Raw genomic sequence first — 27,484 nt, 5'->3', positions numbered from 1 at the left:
GATAGGAAGGTTGAGTTCCTCTGGTGGCCGTGAATCAGTCGGCTTCTTTTTCATGGACTGGTGTTCAATTCACTCTGTTCTACGTCCTTGAGTCAGGCTCAACTAAACTAACTAAGCATGCACAAACATTTTCCCAAGGACCCTACATCAAACTTCCTTCAACTTTATATCTAGGGTTAGGGTTAGGTTTGGAAAAAAATATGTGATGAGTATTTGAACTTTACAGTTTGACCCAAATCCCATCTGTTAACATTGGGAAGGCGGGGCTTATGACCTATACTGCAGTCAGTCAGCAGGGGGAGCTCTAAAACAAAAGCTTCACTTTTGGAGGAGCTCCATTCTTTTTACAGTCTATGGCAGGGGTGCCCAATCCTGGCCCTCAAGGGCCCCTATCTAGCATGTTTTAGATGTTTCCCTCTTCCAACACACCGGATTGAAATGACCAGGATCGTTATCAGGCTTCTGCAGAGCTTGATGATGAGTTCATCATTTGAATCAGGTCTGTTGGAAGAGGGAAACATCGAAAACATGCTGGATAGTGGCTCTTGAGGACCAGGATTGGGGACCCCTGGTCTATGGTAGCCACAGATTGAAACGCCTGTTAAGACAGAGCAACACAATGTAACAAAGGAATGTCACTCTTCTTATTGGTGGGAAAAAAAGCAACATTTTAAGTAGGGATGTCCCGATCCAACTTTTTCACTTCCAATATGATACTGATATTACTGCCTTGCGTATCGGCCGATACCGATATTGATCCGATACGATATCAGCACAAATCATACATACTTTTATGACTTATTTTGTAGTGTGGAATGTTAGAAAAGGCTTGATCATGTGATGTTATTCAAACAGAGAACAATAGTCAGCAACATAATGTTACTTTGTTGGGGTTTGAACCACAGTCACGTATAGATAGATGTGCTGGATTGGAACATTTTATCGGAGCGCTTATATCGGTGATTTTAGATGCAGTCCTATAAAATCCGATATTCGTTTTCTGGCTGATATCGGACCGATATCCGATATCATGGCAACTGTTGTGATTGACAGCTCACAGTTTACAGAGATCACGTTATTAAGCATTAATGCTGCTTTCAGGGTCTTTTCTATCAGCGGCAACAGACGTTCCTTTATTAATAAACGGGACAAACTGAACTGAACTGTGAAAAATCAGGACAAATCAATGTTTTGGGGGAAATCGACCAGGACACGGGACGTAAATCTGAAAACCGGGAGCAGTTAAGGTTAATATTAGGAGCTGATCAACATCCCACAGTGATGGCTCAGGTGAGATTCGAACCAGTGACACTCTAATTACAAACTCTCTTCCTTAACCCATTAAGGTCCACCGTCACGAATACGGGTGAAAATGCCTTTTCTCACTCATGTTAGGGCGCCGTCAGGTGCTGATCCTCGGAGGTAGCGGAGCATCATCCCCTCAATGAACAGATATCTTTTCACGCTGCTTTCATCGCAGTTGCTATCCATACTTTTGCACTTCCATCACCTAACTACTCAGCCATGGCTCGTTTCTGCTGCTAACAACAGCTCTGTCCATCAAATAGTTGGTCATATGGTGATATTTTATCCTCTTGTAACCTGGATGCTGCACTTCATCACTAAAGAAGAGGTTACGCACGGTTGCTTTGCGCCGAGAGCGAACAGAGAAACTACACTTCCCACAATTTAAACAGACCTGTTACACCGCCAACTCCCACAATGCACCATTGCTGATCAGCAAAAGTGTGTCATATCCTGACCAAAATGGCGGCTCTCCATAGCTTATGCTCAGGTATAAAATTGTTCTAAAACAAATATTTTGTTTATTGGTGATAAATTAAACAAATGGATAAAATTAAGACAAAGTAATGGAAAAACAGTTATTGAAACAATATAATGACACAACATATTATAGTGCATCGTGGACATGATTTTGAATAATATCAAATAGCCTAAGTACAGCAAAAATCTAAATAGCATCACTACTAACCCTTGTTGTATAGGTTTAAACGATGGAGAAAAGTTTAACGATAAGTTGAAAATTGTCAGAATACTGTGTTCGAAAACTGTAAAAGATACAAAGAGCCTTCTCAAAGCTATTTTAAGACGAGAAACTCTTGAAGGCACATGGCAAATAACTGGTAGCACCATGTAGTTAGCATTTTAGCACGGTTGGATGCTAAGTAGCTAATGGCTGTGAGAACATCTGCTGGAACAATGAAACCAGGCATCAGTCTTACACACACACACACACACACACACACACACACACACACACACACACACACACACACACACACACACACACACACACACACACACGTGTTCTCAAGGCTTTGTAGCCTTTCTATCAGTGATGTCATAGACCAACGCTTCCTTTAAAGAGCGTTTCAGCCGCGCTCCTGCTGCTCTTTTATTTCTTTTAAAACCTCATGTTTCTTTTTCATGTTTTTCATCTGAAACATTTCTTTTTTGAAACAAAGCTCAATGCTTTGTTACACAAAACGGTGATTCATACAACTAAGCAAGGTCTGCGTCTTGTTTCAACGATCTTTTTTGGTCGATTTAGAGCAGAATTAAAAAAAAATTAAAAAAAATCTCACTGATAATTACTTTATTGAGGTTTCAGGGTCATCTTGAATACAGGTTGATGGTTCTGTAATCAGAATTGTTGGGATTAGTATGCATAAAAAGAACAACTTTAACAATATCGTACCCTCATTTTCAATATCAGTCCAATTCACTAAAAAAATTTTTTCATTTTGTTTCAAATTGTTGTGTAATTTAGAGGAATTTTGTGAGAAGTTGCAAGATTTGTGGAAAATTGAGAGTTCTTTCCAAAATTTGCGATTTAAAAAATGACTAAAAATATTTGATATCTACCACTGGATAATTTGGTAATTTACACAATAATTCATGACTTTCTCCTGTGGGCTGAATGGAATGCTCTAAAAATGGCCAGATTTGGCCCCCCAGACCTTGAGTTTGACACATTCAGTCCCCTGGTTTCTGGTAGGATCAAGGGATGTACATTTCCATGAATCTGATGATACATCCTTGAATTAGAAGATCTGGGAATAAGGTAGAAAAACAAACTGTCAAATTACATTTTTCAAAAAAACTTTAATTTCTACTTGTACAACAGATTCTGATTCTGGTGAGTTTATAGATTCTGCAACCCAGACCTTCCCCTAAACAAGCCACACCACAGATCTCACTCACACATGCTGTCCTTTATAGGAGAAAAGGCCAAAAGTGGCACATTTTGTGCAACTGTTTGTTAATAAATGTGCCTGTGTGGCATTTTTCATCAGCAAATTTAACCCAGAATTGTATTTCTAGTGAGACTTCATTTGAAAGAAAATAATAGAGATTTATATCATATATCATTATTTAGAGAAAAAAACATCGATATGAGTTTTCGTGCATCGGAATCGATTTCAAGTCACTGAATTGTTTCTGATCGAATTGTTCTGAATTAATTAATGTCATCCTTGAATTAAATCAAATTGTTGATAAAGCGAATCGTTTCACTCCTAATAAAAAGCAAGGACATTTTGCATTATGGTAGCCTTAAAGTGACGCTACGCTTTTTAGCTACAATGAGCTAAAGGTGTTTCCAGTGTGTGTGTGTGTGTGTGTGTGTGTGTGTGTGTGTGTGTGTGTGTGTGTGTGTGTGTGTGTGTGTGTGTGTGTGTGTGTGTGTGTGTGTGTGTGTGTGTGTGTGTGTGTGTGTGTGTGTGTGTGTGTGTGTGTGTGTGTGTGTGTGTGTGTGTGTGTGTGTCAGTTTTGAGTCAGCCAGCAGTGTGACAGCGAGGAGAGTGGGAGGATGTAACTGTCAAGAGTTCACCACGGTGTGTCTGTGCTGCCTGTGTGTGTGTGTGTGTGTTGTCAAGAGGAGACAAGTAGAGGTGAAGATTAATCTCTGTGAGTGCGTGCGTGCGTGTGTGTGTGTGCGTGTGTGTGTGTGTGTCTACTGGGGCTGTGTTCAGGCTCTGTTCCACTCGACCACACCGGTCCAGACCAACTGTCAATCACATTGCCTCCAACGTTGCCAACACCCGCTTCTCTCTTTACACACACACACACACACACACACACACACACACACACACACACACACACACACACACACACACACACACACACACACACACACACACACACACACACACACACACACGGAAAAACACACATTACCTCCACTGGGAACCCTGTAAGACCCAGAGATATTTCCTCAACCTTTAGTCTGCAAAAGCTGCTTTTTATGGTTGTGTGTTTGGGAAGTGGAAAAAAAGAAGAGAAAACTTTTACTGATACAACACACACGCATGCACGCAAACACACACACACACACACACACACACAAAGGGCCAAATTGGGGCCCGAAGCCAGTTTTTGATCCTCCACCAATTGACCCAATTCATAATGTATCATCAGTAAAAAAAATGATTGTATGCAGGGCTCTCACTAGCGCTGTGGAGAGTAGGGCCCCCTATGCTGTGATTTTGTCCCCTACGCTGGGGATTCTTCTGTTGTGTTTTCCTTTTTTTAATCGGTACTGTGGTAATAATTGTTGCACACTGTTGCAAAGGGACTTCCAGGCGTGCACGGGTTGTTTTACCTCTTTTTTTAATCTGCGTAACCCAGAAACACATACGCTCAGAACAGTGACGTCCCGTGACCACTAGGGTTGGGTAGGCAGGGCGTTGCAAATCGAGACGACCAATGTCGACACCAATGACAATTTCATATGTTTCGGGTGTGTTAAACAAACAAAATCAAGGTCGTAAAACGTCATTAAAGAAACATAAACAATTATTTAATATAGCCTCCATACTCTCCGAACATGATATATCTCATGACACGACAGCGCATCTGTTGAAACACAGAGAAAATGACAACAACAACAACTACTCAGAACAGCCTCAGTGAGGAGCATCCACAAAGTCAATCCTTCCTTTTCTTCCATTCACTGTTAAAAAGTACCAACAATGTTCTGACCTTACCTTTGCTGAAGGTCTGGTAGCTCAGGTGTTGGTCTCCATCTTTTAAAAGCTGTCGTTTTTCTTCAAAATTAAGTTTCTTTATCGTCTCTTGCACTGTCATCCTGACTGTGGTGTTATCCCGCCCACTAGCTAGAGAATGTAGCAGCGGCCATGCTGTATGAATTCACTAATGCACTGTCAAGGTTTGTATAGCATTTAGCATAGCATGGTTACGTGTGAGAGAGCTGCCTTTTTATGTAAATAGTTTTCATATTGGGGAACTGACTGCGCAAACACATAAAAACACGCTATAGGAACAGAGGCAGAGCAGCAATGTGCCTTTGGGAGAGGGTGTGGCCTCCTCCTGGCTCCTCCTCCTGCCTTACAGCGGAGTGAGACTGTGCAGCGTTTCTGTCATACCAGGAAATAGCGATGTTTAGTCATTTGGGCTATTAAAAGCACAAAATGCTGACACTTTCAAACTTATAGGTACTGTAGGCTATCGGAAATTGAAAAATAAATTATAATTATAATATAAATAATAATCAATATAAAAATATCAATTCACCCTTGGGTAGGCACTGCCTACCCTGGCTACACGTCACTGGCTCGGATGCTCCCCGTAAATATCCAAATATCACATTGTTATGACCCGAAAGGAACAAACATATGTATAAAGGACACAGGAAACCAGGATATACAATTTTAACATTTTATTTATGCATTGCCAGGAATGCTGAGTTTCCACTGTTTCCTGAGGGAAAAGGAGAAATCAACAAAACCCTAAATCCCATGTCCCAAAACAAACAAAAAAAAACATGGAAAGACAAGTAACACAAACACACAGACAGACCAACATTTAATTTCAAAACACAAAAATACTGTTTATCTGTTTTTTTTTAATTTATGTTTTGGTTTTCAGTCAGTAAAACAAAATACCTACATCATTCATTTGTTATTTTGATTTGGTTTTAAAATGGATTATTAAAACGTCTTTCAGCCAATCAGGAATCCTTTTTTTTAATATATATTTTAGGGCAGGTGTGAGTTGGTGTGAGAGGTTGAGACTTGATTGTTCCTTCCTTAGACTCTCTGAGGAGGAGAGCTCTCTCTCTCTCTCCATCCATGATGTGCTGTGGCTGTGGGTGTTCACACCCGGTGGCCATCAAATCATCAAATCACTGAAGGACTGGAGCCATTTGGTCACTGAGCTGCTCGAAGGACCAAATGCTGCTCCATTCTGTGGCAATCAGTGATTGTTGGGAGTTTGATGAAAGCTGTTGGAGGTCCAAGCATTTGGATTTATTCAAACCACATTTCCCAGTCGATAAGTGTTGCATTTTTTTTTCAGGTATTTTGCTTTATTTTTTACATTGAAAAGCCTTTTTAAAGTTATTTGCCTCCCAAAACCATTTACTTTGTACATTTTCTTCCAATTATGGTTAAATCTTGGGTTTCCCTCTCTTTTTGTGGTTTTCCTATTTACATCACTATATCACGTGTCCAACTCAAGGTCCAGGGGCCAAATCTGGCCCTTTATATTATTCAAATTGTCTCGCAGGAGGAAGTAAAAATGACTGAGAAAATATGAATCATTGTGTTTGTTACCCAAAAGTCCCTTCAACTTTACAAATAAATTCAATTACACTTTTGGATCAATGTGCTTGTTTTTTTTTCTAAATATATACAACATTTTCTGATTTTTGTATTTCCTTATTTATATTTATAACATCATTTTAACCCCTTTAACCACTGTTTGTGTATCACATCTTAATAAATATATAGCTCACGATTCGAGGGATATAAAGTTTTTTAAAATACTCCAATAAATGGCATCAGAATGAACATTAACACAAATTTAGGTTCTGGTGAATCTTTACTATTGCAGTCTTCAGAGGGTCAAAAGTTTAAAAAAAAATAGGAACAATGTTGAAAATACATGTGGGGAGATGTTGGTTGGAGGGTTGTATGTGCACCTGTCTTATGATATAAATATATTTTCACAGAAACATGCAGCAGAGGCCCTGGAGGGGGGGGGGGGTTGTTTTTTGCTCTGTGGCGTAAACCTGACCTGGTTTCAATAATCTGACCTCAGGTGGTAAATAAAAAGCCCAGGAAAAGAGGGACATTCAATGACATACAAACTACAAATGTATTATTATTATTCAGGTGCGTGCGTGAAAAATGATGATTTCTTTAGTTTTTTAGATTTTGGACTTTATTTTTAAATGCATACAGTTTAGTTTTGATTTTTCATTTAGTTTCACTGACTGATGTAGAGCTCCTAAAGAGATTAAATAAAATCATGTGTTTAATCCCAGACTCAATCATCCATGGAATAGATGATATTAAGAAGTCATTGAGAGGAAGTCATTATATGTCTCTGGGCTGAAATTATGGAATAAACTACAGAAAAACAAGACAAGTTAAATAAAATCACAAGATAACGGTAACTTTTATGTTTAAAGCAGCTCAAAGCAGTAAAAATACAGGAAAATGAAATTCAAATCAACTTTATTTATACAGCACCAAATACAACAATAAGTAATATCATAGCGCTTATCACAATTTATAGAGTTATGATGAAAAAAACATCATTTCAACATGAGCAGCATCAGCGAGGGTGGAGAGGATGAAACCTCCAGTAGATCCAGACTCATGGGTGGATTCACTACAGGTTTAATGGTATTATAACGTGTGCAAACATCACTCCACACGCTAATGGTACAGGGAATTAGCAGTGCGCCGCCGCTGCGCTTAATATGCATAGTAGGCGGATCTCCAAGGAGGAGCAAAAATATGGGAGGTGGATTTAGGGAAGCAACTGGTTTACTACCCTTTATTTCAGACCTTTGTGAATCCACCCATCAGAGACTGGTTGGGGTTTGTGCATAAAGCATTAGAAAACAGACACGTATACTACTACTTCCTTCTCTTTATTTGATTAAAAATGTAACATTTGTTTTGCTCGTTTTTGCACTTCATAGTTTTTCTTTTTTAATTAGAAGATTCAGGAGTGGATTTGTTTTTTAGTGGATCAGAAATGTTATTGTTACATGCGTAACATTTGTTTTTTATTTCTTTGTTTGTTTGTTTTCCTACTTACTCTGTGAAAGAAAAGGTTACGTTTTTTTTAAATAGCATCAGTTATAAAAGCAGCACAAGTTGTTTTTTTGCCTGAAAAAGCTGCTAAATGAGAGCCTTCCATGATTTTTAGTAACTTCTATGTTTCTGTTTATATTAAACTATTTTAATCTCTGACCAAATCTTTATACAGTATATTTTATTTCCTAATGTAAAGTTGTCTTTGGAAAGCACGTCTTATGTGTTTTGAAAAGTACAATATGAATAAAGTTTATTATTGTTATTATCATCTGTATGAAATAAAAGGTTTGTCAAAATGTACAATTCTTTAAAAATATAATATAATGTAAAACCGCCAATGAATTCAATTCAAAATAAAGTCATTCTCAGGCTTTAAGTATAGCTACATTAATTCACTTTAAAACAGAGAAAATAACAGGCATTCAATGGTGTTTTTTGGTCAATATGTGATGTGTAAAGAACAGATTAGGATCTGGTCTAAAGACAGTGGATTATTAGAACAAGGAGGAAGTGAAGCTGTGAGTTTTATAGTTTTTATTTTTCCTTCAGGGGTTTTTTAAGCAGATCATCTCTTTTCTCCTGTTTTCTTTTCTTCACACCATGGCCTCCCTGGCCTCCTTCCTCTGTTGACTCTCAGCTTCTTTTTCTCCTACATGTCACGGCTCACTGCTGACACTGGCCTCCATCTATTGTCCACCCTATCTGTCCGCTCTCCTTCACCTCCTGATATCACTTCTTCTACACCAGGACTGTCAAACTCATTTTAGTTCAGGGGCCAAATACTGTACGGAGCAGTTTATCTTAAGTGGGCCACAGCTTTTAGGTGGGAAAATGAGTCATTTAATCATTATTGTGCTCTAGTTTGCACTTCCACATATAAATAAATGATAAAATATGTCTGACACTGATAATATCAAAGCATTATGTGACAGATCAGTCCCTCGATGATTTTCATTTTCATTTTATTTGATTTTGTTCAAAGTGAAGAAAACTGCTCTAATATTTACAGTATCTGCAGAATCTTCTTCAGTTATGATTATTTCTTTCTTGACTTATTATACATGTTGCCAAAAAATACACAGCTGAACATTTGTATCTATTTATGCCAGAAACTGAAAATGTTGTAATGTAAATGTAAGTTCCCTCAGGCGTTAAGATGTTTTGGTTCATACCCTTCTGTAAAAAACAAAAAATAATACTCATTAATAGAAAAGACCAATGACCACGGAAATGATTAGCATGAACATTTCAAATCAACAGAATATTAAATAAGTAAGTGAAAGAGGATAAGACACAGTGCTATTATTAATTTAGTTTAAAACAGAGGGAATTTATGTAATTATTCTCTATCTGTTGCTATGCTAGTTAGCTTAATAAAAGCAACAAGTGGAGGCCAGAATGTTCAGTGCTTCTCTGTGACCCAAAGCAACAAAGAGAAGCTTTTAATGCTAATTTTAGCTAATTTTAATGAAGTGTTAACACTGTGAGGGGTCTAAAGGGAAGGACCACTGCAACATATCATTCATAATAAAACTCTTTGTGTAGTAGTTTGTGCTGCTTTTGGGTTTGTGTATCAATAGAAAATATGTTTGGACCAGAGTCGCATTTAACTGCAAAATATTTCCACTTGCAACATAACAATACAATCGTATCCGTAACTTCTAATAAGTACATTACAAATATTTTTGGCCAAATTTGTACAGCTTGTAGTTGTACAGTTTTCCTTCTTTCATGGCATCAATGAGATGTACACCAGCATATAGTTTGAATCAAGTTAAGATCCATTTAATTTGTGTAACTTTGTGCACCTGCCCCAGAGGTGTGTTTACTGCTAAATTATCTCTCAGCTCCTGTTATAAACATGTCAGCTTTCTAGTCATTCAAAACAATCTTGAAAAGGATTGTATGACCACGCAGGGTGATAACTGCAGATCTTTATTTTTCCGATGCCATTTCCATCTCAGCTCATCAACTAAATTGATGATTGCATCAAAAACCAACGAGTTAATTTCCACCTCGAGCGGCCCTGCATTGATAATTGCTTCCAGTGCAGTTCACATGCATCATAAAAAGCTCCAAACCCATTAAAATTGTCAGTACGTGATGATTAGCTACTGCAGAATGCATGTCGTGCATTTCTCCAGCGCCGCGTAATGTTGATTACTAAGGTGAAGACGGCGCCCAAGGCTGTACAGTGTGTTGACGCGCTACAAACGCACCCAGCGTGCATACAATCTGTACTGTCAACTTTAAACGGTATTTGGATCAAAAAGTTTGTGTGTGCATTTGATGAAATGTGCTCCGTATACATGTGTTATGTATGTATTTTTGTTTCTTATCCAATTTGAACAATTTGTGCATTTTTTCTTTAGAACAAAAGCAAAAAGTTTTTCCTAGTTTAAAACATATTTACTGCACCTTTAATTGAACATGTGGTGGGTAGCAACACAAGGCTCATTCAGGTACAGGTACAGGATCATGGGTTTGAATCCACATGTGGCCCTTAGTTTAATTCATTTATTTAGTTTAATTCTGTGCATCCACCAAGACAAATCCACCAAAAATTGTTATTCATGAAATTGGAAGTTATTTGAAGCCCAAAATAAGGATCAGAATCAGAATTCCTTTATTTATCCCAGGGGGAAATTGCTTAAATATACACAATAACTCCAAAAACACACAAAAAAAACAGCAAAATGCACAGAATGTCACCAAAAAACACGAAGCAACGACAACAAAAACACAAAAACGATTTAAACATCGGACACACAAAACAACAACACATGTACAAAATGACACCAAAGAAACACACAACGCCAACCATTACACAAAATGAATGAAAAAAAAAATACCAAAAGGACAAAAATACTGAAAAAATCCAAAAAGGCACAGATTGACAAACAAAATACAAACATAACACACAAGAAATAACAAAAACACGTATGATGACTCATAAAATACACTAAATTCCAGAAGAAATTCCTAAATGACTCCAAAAACACACAAATTGACTAAAACGGATGTTATTCTTAATACTGGCATAAATGTTATCACATTATTGTGGCCTTGTTGTGGTAACAGTTGCTCATCCATGGTGTAAAGTAACTACTGCTATTAAGAAACAAACACACACACATATATTATTGGTGTGTGACCAATGTCATTGATCAGTGAGGGCAGAGCGAGGAGTGAAAGGACAGAAGGAGAACAGGTTCCCCCGGTAGTTTGGCTGTGAGGAGATGTGAACCTGCTACTACGGTACCTCTGCTAATGAGCACCACTGAGAGATAAAAAACACCTCTCTCTCTCTATTTTGTGTGTGTGTGTGTGTTGAGTTGAGTGTGTACTTCAGAGCTGCTCCCCATGGCTCTTATAGTTGGGAGACCTTGTTAACTTTTAAGGTTGAACTTTTAAAAAAAAAAAAAAAAGAAAGAAAAACGAGCTAAAAACATGAATACAGATTGTTTTTGTTCCACAAATGTGACAAATCTTTCATTTTTTAACCTGTTAGTGAGCAAACTTACTCTGGATCCACTTACTTTTGAACATCCCACTATGAAATAGGGCTGGACGATATGGACAAAAACTCATATCTCAATGTTTTTTGCGATATAAGTCTTGATAATTTCATTTTAAATAAAGTTTGACCTGAAAGACAATTCAGGGTTACATTTTTCTAATGCAAAATATCACACAAGCACATTTATTAACAAACAGCTGATCAATATATGACTTTTTCTCCTATAAGGGACAGCACGTGTGAGTGAGTTCTGTAGTGTAGTGTTTTTCATGCTGTTCTGAGAAGCAGTGACTCTTAACGTGAGTATTTTGATACAAAATAACACATGAAAAATATATGCAATATTGTAATTTTCTGTATTGCAAAAATGTAAAACTTGACATATCTTGAATCTCGATATATCGCCCAGCTCTATCTACTACGAAAGTGAACAAAATATGTTCTATAACAAAAACCAATGAGTTATTACTTACACTCCTTTTTTTCCATCAAGGTGGGGGGAATTTGACTTTTACTCTGAAACTGTACAATGTATAAAACACATGGTACAATGTGTTGTTTGAACATCTGTTGAAGATGAAGTTCTTTGTAAATCCTCCTGCTCTTGATGTGAAACGTGTCATATTTTGCACATTCAGATAAATTCCAACGTACAGACAGAATGATGTCGACGCTCACTGCGTCACAGTGAGAACGTGTTGAATAGTATATAAAACAAAAATCAGTTTAATCCAGTTTTTCCTCTAACTAGATTTGAATAAGAAGGGATGTTCATTAGAATGTCTACGTCAGGTGCCACTCTACGTCTGTGCCTTTGGTGGGAATTGAAGTTTAATTAGTGAATTATGAAGAGTCTCGTGTGTGTGTTTGTGTGCATGTGTGTGTGAGATTACATTGTTGTTTCTTTGCCTGTGTCGGGTTTTTATTTACTTTCTTCCTGCTTCTCTTAAATAAACAGCTTGAGAAAAGATGACAATAGTAATAATATTTTTCAGTGTAGTTTGGATTTCTACTGGATGCGTAACTACTTCAAAACGTCTCTGCTGCGTAACTTTGCTTGTTCAAACAAAATACTAGAATTAGAATGAATTTGCATTAAAGCTGCAGTATGTAGAATTGTGAGCTCTCAGCAACTTTTTTCTCACTAGAGAATAGTGACAAATTGGTGACATTACGCTATCATTAGCATGAATAAGGTGTCATTAAAGCTGCTATCTGGAGTTTCTGAGAAACGTCTGGATGTCCCGCCCTAAACAGCTTCACTTCCTCCCACTGCCTCTCCCAATCTACCAGAAGCCACGCCTCTACTTTTCTGCACACGCATCGCGGAACATAACAAGGTCGCATCAGGTCGCATTGATTGAGTGGCCTTCTTTTCGTGCACAGTTCCACATTCACTTTGATTGACAGTCTCAAAAACAGGAAGTTCAAGCCTATTGGCTGGGCACACTCGGCGATTGTTTCAATTTGTTTAGGGGTCTATAGGACGAAGGAGGGACTTATATACATGAATGTATATGAATGACCACCAGCAGTAGATCATAGTAAACGACTAGTTAAATATTATTTAGGATTTCAGAAGAATCATACATGAACATAGATTTCTCAGAAAGTCCAGATATCAGCTTTAAGGTTGTCATTAAGTGTTGTTTGCTAAATTATGACACCTTTTGTTAATTTATGGCACATTTGGAGCTATGTTGGCATTTTTCTGGGAGGGTTTAGGGTTAGGTAGGGTAAGGGATTAGGGATTAGGGTAACAGAGGACATTTAATGACACCTCATTCATGCTAATGACAGATGTCATGTCATAATAATGACAGTGTGATGTCAGCCTTACGTATAAAACTTCAAGTAAAGTGTTTCTGACAAAGGGGCTTTATTTTGTGTTATTGGAGAGTTTTCTGAAGTTTTAGAGACCCTTCCCGGTCACAAAGCTTTCACATACGGCCGCAGCGTGTCCCAGCTGCAGGTCAGAGTTGAGTTTGGCCAGGGTCTCCAGTCCCTTTTTTGATTCTGTTGCTACTTTTTAAGAACTTTGCTTTGATAAATATTTTGACAACAATATTTCTGGTTGGCGTCTTTTATGTTGCGACCCCTCAAGCCTTTTGAGTGCTTTGAGTCCACGCGGACCTCCGTGGAGTTCGTTTTGCTCTAATATGTTTGGTCTTTTATATTGTTGTTTCTCCACGTTGTTTTTACTTTTCCCTCTTGCTTTGCCGTGTTACCGTTGTGTCTAACGCTATAGACTTGCATTAAATTTGGTCGAGCAGCCAATAGTAACACCCCGAAACAGCTCGTGGATTGCTCTGGTTGTGAAAAGATCTCTGATTGGCTGAAAAGTCAGCATCACACTCCTGGATTTCTAAATATAATCTAATCTAATACAGAGCCAAGAGAAGGAGCAGAGGTCCAGAGTCCTCTCCGAACACTTTGAATTACAATATGACCAAAAGTTAGGACGTATTTATGACCAAATGAAGCCAAAAAAAGCTTACATACTGCAGCTTTAAGTATTAAGAATCTGATAAGATTTTTCAATAAATTTGCTATTCTCATTAGACTCTACACTCATCTCTCTGTATTTCCTTTTTTCCCCAGCTCATGTTTTCAAGACACAGTCATTGTTTACAATATTGTGATATTTCTCTCCCCTTTTTTAAAGGTCTACATCTGAAACACAAAGAGCGAACATATTGGTGTTTCACCACCAATATGTGTCACTAGTGCGAAGTGTAGTGTAACATTCACCTTTTTCTCCCCATTGTGTGTTGTTGATTCACTTCAATGTTTTTCCACATTTGTTTTGCTATTTCCAGCCTCGTTGCTCGCACCACAGCATCAAAAGTCTCCATTAAAAGCTTTTAGAGCACAAATAAATGAAGATCTGCCACTCATCTGTGGAACATGGAAAAGTTGTGAAACGCTCCTGCTATTTCAACACAAACAAGCCATAACTGCTGTTTTTTTCATTGTTTTGTATTGAAAATAACTTTTTTTTTTTTTTTCACCATCTCCGCTGATGTAGATTAAAAAAGAAAGACAACTGCATTGGTTTGATACATGAACACATTTCACCTTCATCTCTGTCACATCATTCAACATCCCACAAATATCAGAAACTGCTTCCACTCCAGACGAAGGCCTTTTGAAGCAGCGCAGGGTGTGTGTGTGTGTGTCTAAACATTTAAACATATATAAAAACTCATTCCAAAGAATATCTGATGTGCTTTTTTTTCTTCATTTGGCTGAAAGATAAAGAACGAATGTGATTTATGCAGGAGAATTAGTTCATGTGTTTATCGCACACATAAAAGCCACACAGGGCAACACGTGGATGCTCATTGTGTTCAAACATTTAAAGCAGAGCTGTTGGAATTAGCATCAGTATGGGGTGATCCATGATATACAGTAAAAGCTTAAGTTCAACTTCAAGCTTTATTAACAAATCAGTAGGGATTCCAATTGTAGGAAACTGATACAAATCTTTTTTATTTCTCTCTCTTTATTTGAAACCTGGCCCAACATGACACATAAATGCCTCAAACGCATGTTTTGGGAAAATGTCATACAATTACAGGCTTTTCACCAGACAAAAGTGTAATTGAATGTGTACACAGTGTGACAGATGGACAATTGGTGTTAAGGATCAATTGGTGATGATGTTATCCTGTGACTGAAAATGAATGCAGTGGTTTAGATTATTATGACAAAGACAGGTTTAGCTAATGGTGTATTAGCTGAACTGGTGATCAGATCCGAGACAGAGTCAAGACAAAGACCGAGTCAAGACTGAGACAAGATCGAGACCAAGACAAGACCAACACCCAAATCAAGACCAAGACAGAGTCGAGACAAAGACCGAGTCAAGACTGAGACAAGATCGAGACCAAGACAAGACCAACACCCAAATCAAGACCAAGACAGAGTCGAGACAAAGACCGAGTCAAACAAAGACTGAGTCAAAGAAAGACCGAGTCAAGACTGAGACAAGATCGAGACCAAGACAAGACCAACACCCAAATCAAGACCAAGACAGAGTCGAGACAAAGACGAGAAAAAGACCGAGTCAAGACCAACACCGAGACACGACAAAGTCCGAGACCGAGTTTACTGTTACCATAGATTGAAGTCCAGTCTCATAAACAGATCCAATGTCTCCAAACTGTCCATCCATCCATCCATCTTCATACCCGCTTATTCCCGTTTAACAGGTTGCGGGGGTCTCCAAACTGGACAATTATAAAATGTAAATGTTTTATAATTCCCGGTGAATCTGACACTCTGATCTTTCTGTACATCCTGTTGTTGGTTCCTTACACACATGAGGTTATCCACTGTCAAGCTTATTCAACGAACACACACACACACACACACACACACTTGAACAGGATCAGTAGATGTTATCTAAGTGAGCAGTAAACAGACTCTTTACAGCCGCCTGCCTGGGGCCGCCTCCCTCTGGTTTGTGGCTCTGTGGGTCTTGTCGTAGCGCGTTAGCTTCTTCTGACATGAAAGGCTCTAATGGTTACCATTCGCGCCCCCAGGGAGTATAAAACCTCACATGAGAAGGACCCAGATTCTGCTTAAATAAGTGTTATCATCTGAAGTTGTGGTTATCTGAGTGTAAGTGCGTCTTTTTTTCCTATTTTGTGGATGAAAGCCAGGTTTCTTGCATAATTCCAGCCTTTAGATTTGGCCTCTTGTTCATTGATATGGAATGAATGTGATCTGTGGGTAACGGAAGCACATATGAGCTCATGCGGGGAAAATCCAAAGCCCAATAACCAATATACTTCATGGTAAGATATTTTAATAATATAAGGTGACAGGAGACAATAGCGAGCGTTGTGTTTGGATGAAAATTGGCTTATTAAAATGGCTAATTAGTTCATTTGCTTAAACCTAGATGTTGTTTTAATGTGACACAATTCCCTACTTGGTGATAAAATGACTGATTTGTGAAAAGAAAAGGGAAGTAAAGATAAGCCTGAACTCAGTTAAAAAGGTAATTAAAACCATTATTATTATTATTATTATTATTATTTAATAAAAACGATTCCCCAGAATAGATGAAAAAAACATTAAGTTCATGCACAAACACTTCTTTTAAAAGGTGTAGGTGTAAGAAATATAGGAGAAGTAATTACATTTCTATTATTAGTTTTAGAAGCAGAGATTGTTGTTGACAGTTGTTGTTGGAAATCACATTTTCCAATTTCCAGGTATCCATTACAAAAGCACCAGTCTGTCCTTGCTCTAAAATAAGAACAATAAGATAATAAAACTGCACTTTTCATACTTTTTTTTTTTCAAACAATGAAATTTAACTGATGAAATTTCAGGCTTGAAGCTAAAAATAGTTGAAAATGCAGCCATTGGTTTCAGTTTGTGAGACCCCCCCCTCCCAAAGTAAACATGAAATATTCAGAATGCAGAAAAGGACAACAAAACCCACATAATTACTTTATAAACCTAAAATCACAACAAATGACACCAAATTACCCAAAAAAACACACAGTCGTTCACACGATAGAGAAAAAAATACAATAAGACAACAAAATTTCACAAAAATACACAAGACAATAACAAAAATGCATAAAAACACTCAAAAACATCAACGAAACCCACATAAAATACTTCAAAAACCTAAAAAGGCAACAAAAGAAAAAAACAAACACCAAATTACTCAAAAAACCACAAAAGACAATTGCGAAATAGAGAAAAATATACAATAAAAACCACAAAAGTCCACAAAAATGACTCCAAAAACAAAATGACAACAAAAATAATACACAATATTACTCCAACAACTCAATAAATCAAAGACAAGAAAATGTTGTCACACTGGGGGCCACAAAAATGTGATTTTCTGATCTGAGGGCCACATTATCAACATTAGTGTCCACATTTGGACTAATAACCAATCTGAGCATTATTAACACAGGGAATTACAAGTGATGTTGTGTGTTATGAGTCGTATGTATTGTTGTTGTTGTTTTGTCTAGTCTGACTCAATTTTGTGTGTTTTTCTGTTCTTTTTATGTAATATACTGTTTTTTTTTTTTTTAATGCATTTCTGTAGTTATCTTGGGTATTTTGGGGACAATTTTGTGTCGTTTTGTGTTTTTGGTGTCATTTTTGTGGAACTTTGCTGTAGATTTATGTTTTGAGAGTCATTTATGTGAACAGTTAGTCTTACTATCACTGCAGAACCTCCAGTTAACCAAAAATAAGAGGCTTTTTTTTTGGAGTGAAAGGAAGTAGAATGCAGAACTCCAATCTGCAGTGCTGTGTTAAAGTCATTTGAACATATGAACATTTTTAAATCAAAGTTTTTTTTCTCTACTGCGTATGATTGAGAGGGAGATTTTTGGTCATGTTGATGATGTCATGTGTTTGTTGATGATTTGAATTGATTTTACTGATGATTTTAAATGTTCTTATTGATTTAAACAGTTGAATGTCCATGTAAAGCACATTGCGTTGCCTTGTGTATGAAATGCGCTATACAAATAAATTTTCCTTGCCTTGCCTTGAACTATAAAGGAAGCCCAACTCATCATTGTAGAATCCTTTTCTGACAACACAAATATGTGCATTGCTTTAGATAAAAGAATACAGGGATGACTGCAGACCTTAAGGTGCAAAAAGAATAGTTATTAATATTAATATAGGTCACTGGAAAAAAAACTAAAAACTCACAATTTAATAAAACATTGGACAACAAAAAAAAAAAAAAAAAGGTGATATTTAGAACATCAGCTCCTCAAAGCGTTTGGTTGTCATGGTGACCTTTGAAGGCACACGGATCCAAAGCACAAAGCAGCCATGTTTTCATGACCTCCAGTATATCCTGTATATTGGATCACTACGCCTTCCTCTCGGTTGCCAGATTTGTAATGGTTTTGTGAAGAAGAAGAAATAAAACATCACAGTTTGTCCATTTGGGAGCCGTCACCCAAAGGTGCAAACGTACAATTTTAGTGATTTTACACCTGACGATGCAGTGACTGCCAGAGTTGGTTTAGGACGGTCAGTTTATGAGCCATAAAAAGGACAAAAGCAGAGAAAAGGTTCTGATATAATATAACATTTCTGTTCCTCCACAACCAAACCATCTGCTACAGTGGATAATACAGTATTTATACGATTAATGCAAAAAAGATTGTTCCAAAAACACACAAAATACACAAAACAAATATGCAAAAACACTCCAAAAACACAAAATGACGAGCTGCATAGTACACAAACATTACGACAGCAGAATATACAAAATAACAGACAAATATACACAACAGCAATATCACATTATATGACAAGAACAACACACAAAATGATTGAAGAATACATTAAACAATAGAGTAAAATATGCAAATTGATCATTGACAAAACATACACAAAATGAGAGAATAATACAAAAAATAATAAAAATACACAAAATGAGAGAATAATATACCTAATGACAGAGGATACAAAGAAAAAGACTCCAAAAACACAGACAAGCTCCACAAAAAACACATATTACGGCAGCAGAAATACACAAAACAACAGACCATAACGACAATAAAAATACTCAGAAATGAGCCCAAATCCCAATATAACAATAAAAACACACAAAAAGAGTGAAAAATACAAAAAACAACACAATACAAATACACAAAACAACAAACATACACCAAAAACACACAAAACAATAACAAAAGACAGAGAAATATACATAACGACAACAAACATACTCCTAAATAACCCCTTTTGTGGCCCCTGATGACTTCAAACATATGATTTGCAATAAAGTATTTTTCAGCAAATGGTAAAAAAGTTAATGATTGAAAAATGTCATTGCTTTAACACTAACTTCTACACATTATTATTCATAATAATGCATTCTGTATTTGTGTTTGTGTGCGTTGGAGTGCATGATTCCCAGAATCAGTGTCAATATTCAGATAAATCATTTATGGCCATGTTAATTCACACACGCACACACACAAGAGACGCACACAGTCATGAAAAAAACAACAAAAAATGTCTTAAAAACTCCAAAAAAATGACATTTCACTCCATGTGAAACACATTAAAGGCCTGAAGAGAAAGACTTTTATCCTGATATTCAGTTTTGTCCCCTCTGCCCCTCACAGTCCTAAACTTTGACACTGAATATTGATGATGCCCCCCACCCCCACCCCCCTTTCTGTCTGTTTATCTCTTCATTGTAATGAGATCACTGTGGTCCCTTTTTATTTCTAATGAGATCACTGAATAACAAGGAGGCCATAAAATATAATTATGCCTGTATTGATTAATTTATAAATGTTATTATATCTGGAAAAATTAAAACTGTATTGAGTCGTTGCTGAGGATTATTATTATTACAACAACAGGCAATTATTTTCATATAAATCTTTGGAGTTGATGTAATTCTTGCTTAAAAAGTCATAATCAAAGCTAGATTTGTACAACAACACATTGTTTAAAGGTATTAAAAGCAGGTTTTAAACAGTTGGAATTAAAAAGTTTTACCTGAAAAAAATATTCTTATAAAGATTGGATGATTTTTATTAATTTCATTATAATCCTTGGGGTCAATTTGACTCCATTCAATGTTTATCATTCAAAATATAATAGCAGTTTTTTGCTCATTTTGTCTGTCTTTGGAGCCGTGTTGTGTATCTTTTTAGTCTTTTTGTGTATTTTTGTGTGATATTTTGTAGTCGTACATGTTTGTGGGGGAATATTGAATATTTTTGTTGCAGTTTTGTGCATTTTTTTGTGTTTAATATATACTTTTTCTTAACCCTTGTATAATTTTATTATTATAAAATTGCATTGATTATGTTGTGGGTCAGCTCAAAACAGTAAAAAAAAAAAAATAATAACTTCACAAAAACAAATAACTTCATTTTAGATTATTTACAGTTAGAAAATAGACATACAGTCAGTGACGTGCCGTCAGGGTAGGCAAGGTCGGCAGTGCCTACCTATGGGTGAATTGATATTTTGATTATTGCATTTTTTTTTTTAAATTATAAATTATTTATTTTTCCATTTCCAATAGCCTACAGTACCTATAAGTTTGAAAGTGTCTGCATTTTGTGCGTTTCATAGCCCAAATGACTAAACAGCGCTGTTTCCTGGAACAGCTGCAGTCTTTTTTTTTTTTTTTTCGCTCCGCTGTAAGGCAGAGGGAGGCCACGCCCCCTCCCAAAGGCACGTCGCTCTTCTGTCTCCGTTCTCATTGCGTGATTTTACGTGTTTGCGCATGCGCAGTCAGGTCCCCAATGTGACCTCAATTTACGCGTAAAGGCAGCGTAGAGAGCTGCCATTGTACGTAACTGTGCTATGCTAAATGCTATACGTAAGTTCACTGTACATTAGTGAATAGATGACACGTGACTGCTGCTGCTACGTTCTGTAGCTAGTGGGCGGGATTACACTACAGTCAGGATGACAGTGATAGAGATGATAGAGAAACTTTGTTTTGAGGAAAAACGACAGCTTTTAAAAGTTGGAGACCAACACCTGAGTTACCAGAGCTTCAGCAAAGGTAAGATCAGAACATGTTTCATACTTTTCACAGTGAATGGAACAAAAGGAAGGGTTGACTGTGGATGATCCTCACTGAGGATGTTCTGAGTTGTCATTTTCTCCATGTTTCTGTGTTTCAAACACAAACAATGGAAGCGCTGTCGTGTCATGAGATATATGTTGTTGGAGAGTATGGAGGCTATATTTAATAATTATTTATGTTTCTTTAATGGTGTTTAAGATGTTGATTTTGTGAGATGGATAAATACTTGTTCATATGGATCTTATTGGGTTTTTTCTTTCTTATTATGAATTTTATATTTTGATAAGCGCATTGAGATGACTTTGTTGTAAATTGCTTTGTACAAATAAAATTCATTTGAATTTAATTCACACTTGACAGCAGAAACATATAAAATTGTCATTGGTGGTCTCGATTTGCAACGTGCCTACCCAACCCTAGTGGTGACGGCACGTCACTGCATACAGTATATTACTTTTTGAATTTAAAACGCATGTCTAAGAACTATTTAAAGTTTTCCCCTCTTCACAAACACATTTTATTTTTTTGATATAACCGGCTTAATTTTTCCAGCCTTATAATCATGTATGGTTCAATAAAAACACATATTTATCAATTTTCCTTGGTATAATAACATCCTATTTCCCTCACTGATGTGTATTTACACATTTTGTGCATAATTTTGATGTACAAATGGCTAAAATTGCAACTACGTAAAATAAAAGAAGCAGTTTTAAAGTCTAAAGTGACGTTGATGCTTTCATTAGATGACAGCAGCAACAATGAGGCTGAAAAAGAATAAGGGGAAACTAAGAGAGACCGCAAATAAAGTAATGACATTCATTTGGAATGCTTCAAAACAAATTAATATGGTTGTGTGTCAAAGCATATGTCTAATTAAAAAGTGTCTTCATCCTGTGTGTGTGTGTGTGTGTGTGTGTGTGCGTGTGTGTGTGTGTGGCGCTGGAGGCTAACTCTGATGCCTAACGCAGTGAAAAATATGTCTTTGCTGGGCCATGAATTAATTGAGTTACTGTGACTTAATCATGTTGAGCGTTCTCTTCATTTGGCCCAGACTTCATGTCCATGAGACCTCTCACTGTCACACTCTAGACTACGGAAGAGGATTAGGGACAATTTTGATAAAGAAAATAATTTGGGCCAAATCAAGAATAAAGTCGAAATGTCAAGAATAAAGTTGAAAAGACGAGATTAAAGTCGACATTTCAAAAATTAACTCAAAATACAATATCGTGATGAAATTCAAATCTACGGAAGCAGATTAGGGCCAATTTTGATGGAGAAACTAATTTGGGCCAAATCAAGAATAAAGTTGAAATGTCGAGAATAAAGTTGAAAAGACAAGATTAAAGTCGAAAAGATGAGATTAAAGTCAGAAATCGTGATTAAAGTTGACATTTCAAAAATAATCTCAAAAAACAATATCGTGATGAAATGGATGAGAATTAGGGTCAATTTTGATGGAGAAAATAATTTTAGGGAAATAAAGTTGAAATGTTGAGTTTAAAGTCGAAAAGACAAGATTGAAGTTGAAATTTTGAAAATTAACTCAAAAAACAAACAAAAACAGTATTGTGATAAAATTCAAATCTATGGAATCAGATTAGAGCCAATTTTGATGGAGAAAATTACTTTGGGCAAATCAAGAATAAATTTGAAAACACGAGATTAAAGTCAGAAATTGCGATTCAAGTTGAAATTTAAAAATAAACTCAAAAAACAATATCGTGATGGACGAGTATTAGAGCCAATTTTGATGAAGAAAATAATTTGGGCCAAATCAAGAACACAGTTGAAAAGTCGAAAAGACAAGATTAAAGTTGTAAAGACGAAATTAAAGTCGGAAGTCGAGATAAATGTCAAAATTTCAAAAATAAACTCAAAAAACAATATCGTAATGAAATGGACGAGAATTAGGGCCATTTTTGATGGAGAAAATTATTTTGAGGAAATCAAGAATAAAGTCAAAATGTCGAGTTTAAAGTAAAAAACGCAAGATTTAAAGTTAAAATTTCCAAAATAAACTCATAATTCAAATCTACAGAAGCTGACTAAGGCCAATTCTCCATATATGACAAGTCTCCATCCAAACTGGCCCTAATGTGTTTCCATAGTTCCTCAATAGCCACAGACGGACTGAATGCTCCACCTCTTCATAACTTCCTGCTTTTTCTTTTTGAACACATTATGTTTTTGGAGATATCTCTTTGAAGTTCTTAAAGTTATTACAACTCTGTGTCTATGAGCTAAAAGAGAATATCTTTGTTATTAAACCCAACTTTGAAGTATAGTTTAACGCATTCATTGACACACGTTTGTTGTCATATGGTGAATTGGCCCTCGGCAACTTCCGTAGTTTTGACTTTATTAGCAAACCTTCGACTTTTATCACAATATTGTATTTTCAGTACATTTTAGACATTTTGACTTGAATCTCGTTTTTCGACATGACTCTCGACATTATGTTTCAACTTTATTTTCAAAATTTAAACTTTAATCTCAACATTCCGACTTTAATCAAAATTATTTTCTCCATCAAAAATTGTCCCTAATCTTCTTCCGTAGTCTAGAGTGTGAAAGTGGGAGGTTTCATGGATATGAAGTCTGGGCGTCTCAGTCGATTTTGGAATGTAGTTTTATTTTTGACGTTTCTGGCTATATGCAGATTAGTTACCATGGTGCATCAAAGCTGAGTTTTCAGCCTCATTTAATGAGAATAAAGACTTGCTTCTTTTTTTTCCTCTGATTTTCCATGATCGCTGAAAACAGACGGGAAAAAAAACCCCACAATTCACAACTAGAAATGTAAAAATCATTATTTTTCATCTATCTTTTCCTGTGTCTCTCATAACAAACGTTCTTTGCCTCTTGATGATGACGTTTTATCCACATTATGTAAATTTCCGTGTTCAACAGTGGATTCTACTTTCATTGGTTGATTCTGTGATTCCGTTAACGCACTAATCATAGGGCCCTACTGAGGGTGGGTTCTTCACTTACCGCTACTCCATCAAGTTTCATCTACCCATAGATTTAATCTGGTTTGAGCATTTCATCATGATTTTTTTGAAGAAATGTGGGTGTCCATATACATTTGGACCTACTATATGGTTTTTAATGGGGATAGACATTTCTTCCAAGCCTTTAAAGTGGTTCCATGATCAGGATCATTGATCTAGATAACTACCAATATCTGATAAAGAAGAGATTTGGTTCTCGACTCTTTGTGTTGCATTGGGTAAAGTATTCTTGTTGCTTGAATAAAACGTGTATTTTGTCGTCTTCCACAAAGGTGGCTGTACATTTGAGGAGTCCTACAGCAGCTGTGGATACAGCGTCTCTCTGGGAACCAATGGATTCACCTGGGAACAGGTCAATTCCTGGGAAAAACCCACCATGGATCCTGCCTTACCTACAGGTACGTCTCTGTAGCCCTTAGTACTACACCATCATCCATCCATCCATCCATCCATCCATCCATCCATCCATCCATCCATCCATGCTCCAAACCTAACCCCTAAAAACAACTGCAGTAATAGATATGCAAGTATTGCGTATTGAAGGTGAATTATTCTTTGTATAGTTAATTCTTTTAAAAGGTACTCTCCTTTTCTTTGGCATATAACAATTATGACTAAGGTATGAATTTGTGTATTAGATGTTTTTTTTTTTTATCGCAGCAAGTTTAAATGACATTAAAACAACTTATAAAGTTAAAATATCATAAAAATGATCATATCTCAACAGGTCAAATAGATAAATTGTTTAAATCACTATTGGAGTGTTCAGAAATGTTTTGTTTAATTTTCTACTTTCAGAAATCTTTTGGATCAATGTGTATATTTACTAAATATAATAAAGAAACATTTCAGGTTTTTGCATTTTCATGCCAATTATGACACAATTTTAACGCTTTTATCTTTTTTCATTTTCTACATTCAGAAATCTTTTGGATCAATGTGTTTATTGTGTTTATTTACTAAATATAATGAAAACAAAAACAAAGACCACAATAAATGGCATCAGAATGAGCAAAAATACAATGTTCTTTTACTATTGCAGTCATCAGGGGTTTAAAACTTCTTAGTAAATTAAAAAACAAACCTATTATGTCATTTATAAATAATGTAAAATAGAATTTAATGTCTCTGCCATTTTCTTCCTTAAATCAAAGTTTTTTTTTTCCTACATCTGCTTGTGACTGCCCACATTTGGTGATCTTTGATTTAGACATACTTTCAAAGTTTTAGAATAAAACTTCAACATTTCCTTCTGACTAAGTATGAAAATGTTGCTAAGTTGAGTCGTTTGATTTGAGGCAGAATAAATAGACAGTTACACGTGACCCCAGTGGAGTTCCTCTCAACGCTTGTCAAACACCAAATGGCGATCAGGCAGCCTGTCTATCTTTCTCATTCTCTCACACAGCTTTGCCCTTTTGTTCTTATACTCTCTCGCCCACTTTCTTACTGTCAAACACACACACACACACACACACACACACAGAAAACATGCGCTTCTTTTCACACTTTGCATTTTCTTCTTCTTTCTTACGTCTCGAGTCACAACTTTTCCAGTTTACTTTGTTGAATGACATTTGTTTTTGCTAGAATGGAAAATCATTTGCATGTATGCAAATGATTTTCAAAAAGGATAATGTTTTTTTTTCCAGCTGCAACAACTCTCTGTAAATAATTAATTATTAAAACCTTAATGGCATTTTTTATCAGAAATACATGCAGTTACTGTATATATTATTCTTTTCAGTTTGTGCTTAAACTTTATCATATTAACAGATATATGAAGAATCTGGTTTAATGTATTTATTTAAAACAACAATTAAAAACATTTTATTTAAAGAAAAACATTTTTTACTACAAAATAATTGTTCCAAGTAAAAGATTAACCAGAATTCTTCAAATTATTGTTTTTAATTAGCATAGCATAGCATAGCATAGCATAGCATAGCATAGCATAGCATAGCATAGCATTCAAATTATCCTAGCATTAACATAACATAGCCTAGCATTAACATAACATAGCCTAGCATTAGCTAGCATTAGCATTAACCTAACATTGGCATTAGCTTAGCATTAACTTAGCAATAACCTTGCATTAGCATAACATTAGCTAATATTAGTATTCGCCCAGCATTATCATTAGCCTAGCATTAACATAGCATTAGCCTAACATTAATATTAGCTAGCTCTAGCATTAACTTAGCATTGACATAAATTAAACATTAGCCTATCATTAGCCTAACATTAGTATTAGTTTATCATTAGTCTAGTACTAACAATAATTTAGCCTTGCGTTAGCCTACCATTAGCATGAGCATAGCATTAACATTATATTAGCATTAATTAAGGATTAGCAATAACCTAGCACTAACCTTGCATTTACTTTACTACCTTATTGTATTTGTACTTTTACGTAGTTATTTTTCCAGGTACTTTATAAACCTCTGTCACACACACACAGTGGAAACTTACACATTGACTTTAAAGGAAACGCATCAGCTGTTGCTGTTACGCATCAGCTGTTGCTGTTACGCAGCAGTTATGCATCCAGTAGAAATTAGAGTAAAACACATTTTTGACTCATAGATTGAGTTATTTATTGTTACTACTTTAATTCCATATTGCACTACAGGGAGAGTTACAGAGAATCTAACAGTTATATATTATATAACCATATCCAAACCCAAGCTGTCATTCTTCATGTCTCTATATCTGCCTATAATAATAACCACTCCTCCTCCTCCTCCTCATACATAACACTATCTCTGTCTGTGGCTGCCATACATCATGATGATCATCATCTGTCCCTCTTTTCCTTTTCCCATCGTTGTCTCTGACACATCAGACGTGTTGGCCTCAACCTCCACTAGCTACATGATCTAGTCCTGAGATAAGATACGACCCGGCGAGCACCAACGCCCCGTCACATCGTCCCCAGTATACTGTATACGTCTCATGTCAGTCATTTGTCTCTCCAGTCGTTAAAGGCGGTGTTTAAAGGGGTGGTACCATCATGGCCTTTAAGTCCTCATCATAACGGACGGATGTACTTATCAATCATGTGCTCACGGTCCTGACATGGAGGGATCGGAAAAGTCTTTTTCTCTTTTTCTCTCTGGATGTTTCTCAATCATTTTCTTAATCATTTGCTTCATTTTTGCACAAACGCAAACTATACACACTAAAGTTTGTTCTTCTCAGTTTGTGCTTAAATTTTAACATACGTATTATGAAGAAGTTTGTTCATATTAATTTATTTAAAACAATAATTTAAAAA

General features: G+C 36.2%; 1 protein-coding gene across 1 annotated transcript in view; it reads left to right on the top strand.

Moving 5' to 3' along the window:
- The window catches only part of LOC114462900 (receptor-type tyrosine-protein phosphatase T-like), a 95,977-nt gene that overhangs the window by 34,553 nt on the left and 33,940 nt on the right, over positions 1–27,484 (top strand). The window contains exon 2 of the mRNA XM_028445989.1: positions 24,480–24,605. Within this exon, the coding sequence (XP_028301790.1) occupies positions 24,480–24,605 (126 nt within the window). The remainder of the gene's footprint in view (positions 1–24,479; positions 24,606–27,484) is intronic.

This window comes from Gouania willdenowi, chromosome 5, assembly GCF_900634775.1.
Source record: "Gouania willdenowi chromosome 5, fGouWil2.1, whole genome shotgun sequence".
Lineage (NCBI taxonomy): Eukaryota > Metazoa > Chordata > Actinopteri > Blenniiformes > Gobiesocidae > Gouania > Gouania willdenowi.
The sequence above is the reverse complement of the archived record's forward strand: the minus strand, read 5'-3'. Positions and strand labels throughout refer to the sequence as shown.